This window comes from Danio rerio, chromosome 18, assembly GCF_049306965.1.
Source record: "Danio rerio strain Tuebingen ecotype United States chromosome 18, GRCz12tu, whole genome shotgun sequence".
In the NCBI taxonomy this organism is placed as follows: domain Eukaryota; kingdom Metazoa; phylum Chordata; class Actinopteri; order Cypriniformes; family Danionidae; genus Danio; species Danio rerio.
The window spans coordinates 3,892,501-3,895,000 of record NC_133193.1 but is presented as its reverse complement, the minus strand read 5'-3'; the positions used below and the strand labels follow the sequence as shown (position 1 = coordinate 3,895,000).

Sequence of the window (2,500 nt, the reverse complement as noted above, 5' to 3'; positions counted from 1 at the left end):
GACAAAGTAAAGTAAGTAAGATAAGGTAAAGTAAAATAAGTAAGATAAGGTAAAGTAAGTAAACTAAATAAGGAAGGTAAAGTTAGTAAAGTAAGTAAGAGAGGGTAAAGTAATTAAGGTAAGTAAAGGTAAAGTAGGTAAAGTAAAATAAGCAAGTAAGTAAACAGCAAGTAAACCAAGTAAGTAAGGTAAAGTAAGTACAGTAAATAAGGTAAAGTAATGCAAATTAAAGTAAGGTAAAGTAGGTAAGGTAAATTAAGTTAGGTAAAGTACAGTAGGTAAACCAAGTAAAGTAAAGTAAGTAAGATGGGGTAAAGTAATTAAGGTAAGTAAACTAAGTAAGGTAAAGTAGGTAAAGTAAGCAAGTAAACAGTAAGTAAACCAAGTAAGTAAGTAAAGTAAGGTAATGCAAATAAATGCAAACTTAAAAAGCAAGCCAGTAAAGCAAGCAAGCAAAGTCAATTTAAGTAAGCAAGTAAAGTAAATTAAAGTGAAGTAAATGAATAAAATATATATATTAAATAAATATCAGTATTGAATCAGCCAGTTTGCTAGTAAAACATTGTAAGTTGGCCATGGAAGATCATCATCAACTATCATCACTAGTTAGAACTGCTTGACTGTGAGGATATGGTGAGCACTTTAATTGCTGTGTGAGCTGTCCCTGTAACCCTTGTGTGCTGTTGGGGATGGTTTTATCCACTCTGGGCTGACTTTGAGCCTTAATTTGTCCACAACTTTCTCTGTTTCAGCAAATGGAATGATTTTTGGGGATAAAACTTATTTTGACATATATTTTGGGACAATGTGTTGAAAATATTTACGCGCATGTGTGAGAAAGAGGTCTTTACACACTTTTCTTGATATGTCTGAGAAATCTAAATAATCAGCTCAGCACTGAGAACACAGCAGATTATCATGTGTGTGTGTGTGTGTGTGTGTGTTTGTGTGTGTGTGTGTGTGTGTGTGTGTGTGTAAATACTACTATGCTTACTATTTTACTCTCTACAACTCCACATAAAAGCCAGACAGTGTTTAGCACAGGCCTATCTAAAGGGTTAATGCTGCCAACTGATGATCAACAGTGAAAATGACAAATGTACCTCTTCCCAACAGGGAAAACCACCAACAACCAAGAATGCATGATTATATACTGTCATGGCTTTACAATCAAATGAATGTCTTTATAATGGAAGTCAATGGGGGCAAAAACAGCCACCAATTTAACAGAATGGTAGTCAATTTGAACAATCGACAAAGGTTAACCCAGAAGTATTTTTGAACTGTGTGTGTTCAGCTCACCTTCTGCCATAGGGCTTCTCTGGAGGCCAGACTGGAGCAGGCGGCCACGAACCAGCAGTTTCCCAGCTGCCCCTGGTTCAGATCATGAGCACTGATGCCGTTCACAAACAGATGAGGGTCTTCACACAGATCCTGACACACGCAGACAAACACAATCCCATGAGTCTGTGCTACACAGCCACTAACAGTTGTGAGATCACACATTTTTAAAACACATAAATGCTGTTTTTACATTGTAAGATGCATTCTGGAGGATCAGTTTTGATTATGTGAGAGACAGTATTATTTCTCCAAAGTAATGCAAGTTGCAGGTTCAAAGCACGGCTGTGTCTTTTGCTCTATACTAAATACTAATTATGAATTATTATCGTATTGTTGTGTAATTATTGTACAGGTAATTATAAATAATTATTGTTATGTAAATTACAATTAATTATAATTTAATCATTTTAACATGTAATGTAAATTAAATTAGCATTATTTTATGCGGGAAAAAACTTTATAATTTATATTAAATACAAAAAATAATAAATATAAATTTAATTTGAAAACATGGAGTTTAAAATAAATTACTTTTGAGCTAACAATATAATAATAATAATAATAATAATAATAATAATAATTATTATTATTATTATTATTATTATTATTATTATTATTATTATCATATTACTATATTATTATTATTATTATTATATTACTATATTATTATTTAATTATTATACTACTATATTATTATTACTATTAGTATGATTATTAATATAGTAATATAATTATAACAATAATAAAAAGAACAATATTTATTTTTATTATTTTTGTTACTATTATATTGTTATTATTATTGTTATTATTATTATTAATAATAATAATAATATGTTTAACAGTAAACTCGTATATTTTATTAAAATATTAAACACCTTAATTTTCATAACAAAATCAATGACATTACCATGTCTATATTGATCCATGTTAATATGAAAAACTAAATAAAAATATTGCCCAATTTTACTGACTTACACTTACTAAATAAAATCGCATTAAATACATTTATTTAAAATCTAATTAAATTAGATTACATAAAACATTTAATAAATTAAATATATATTTAATTTAAATAAAAAGTTTAAAAACTTTATTAAAATGAATCTAAAATAATTTTTTATTATTTACAAAAATAAATTTTTAAATAAAAATGTTA

At 28.1% G+C, this 2,500-nt stretch overlaps 1 protein-coding gene across 3 annotated transcripts in view; it reads right to left on the bottom strand.

The window, feature by feature from the left end:
- Positions 1 to 2,500, bottom strand: part of capn5a (calpain 5a) — a 54,217-nt gene that overhangs the window by 38,582 nt on the left and 13,135 nt on the right. For all 3 annotated transcript variants that reach the window (XR_012393720.1, XR_012393721.1, NM_001080007.1), the window contains 1 exon segment: positions 1,303 to 1,434. Coding sequence is in view for 1 of the 3 variants with exons in the window: in NM_001080007.1 (NP_001073476.1) it covers positions 1,303 to 1,434 (132 nt within the window). In the remaining 2 variants the exon portion in view is untranslated.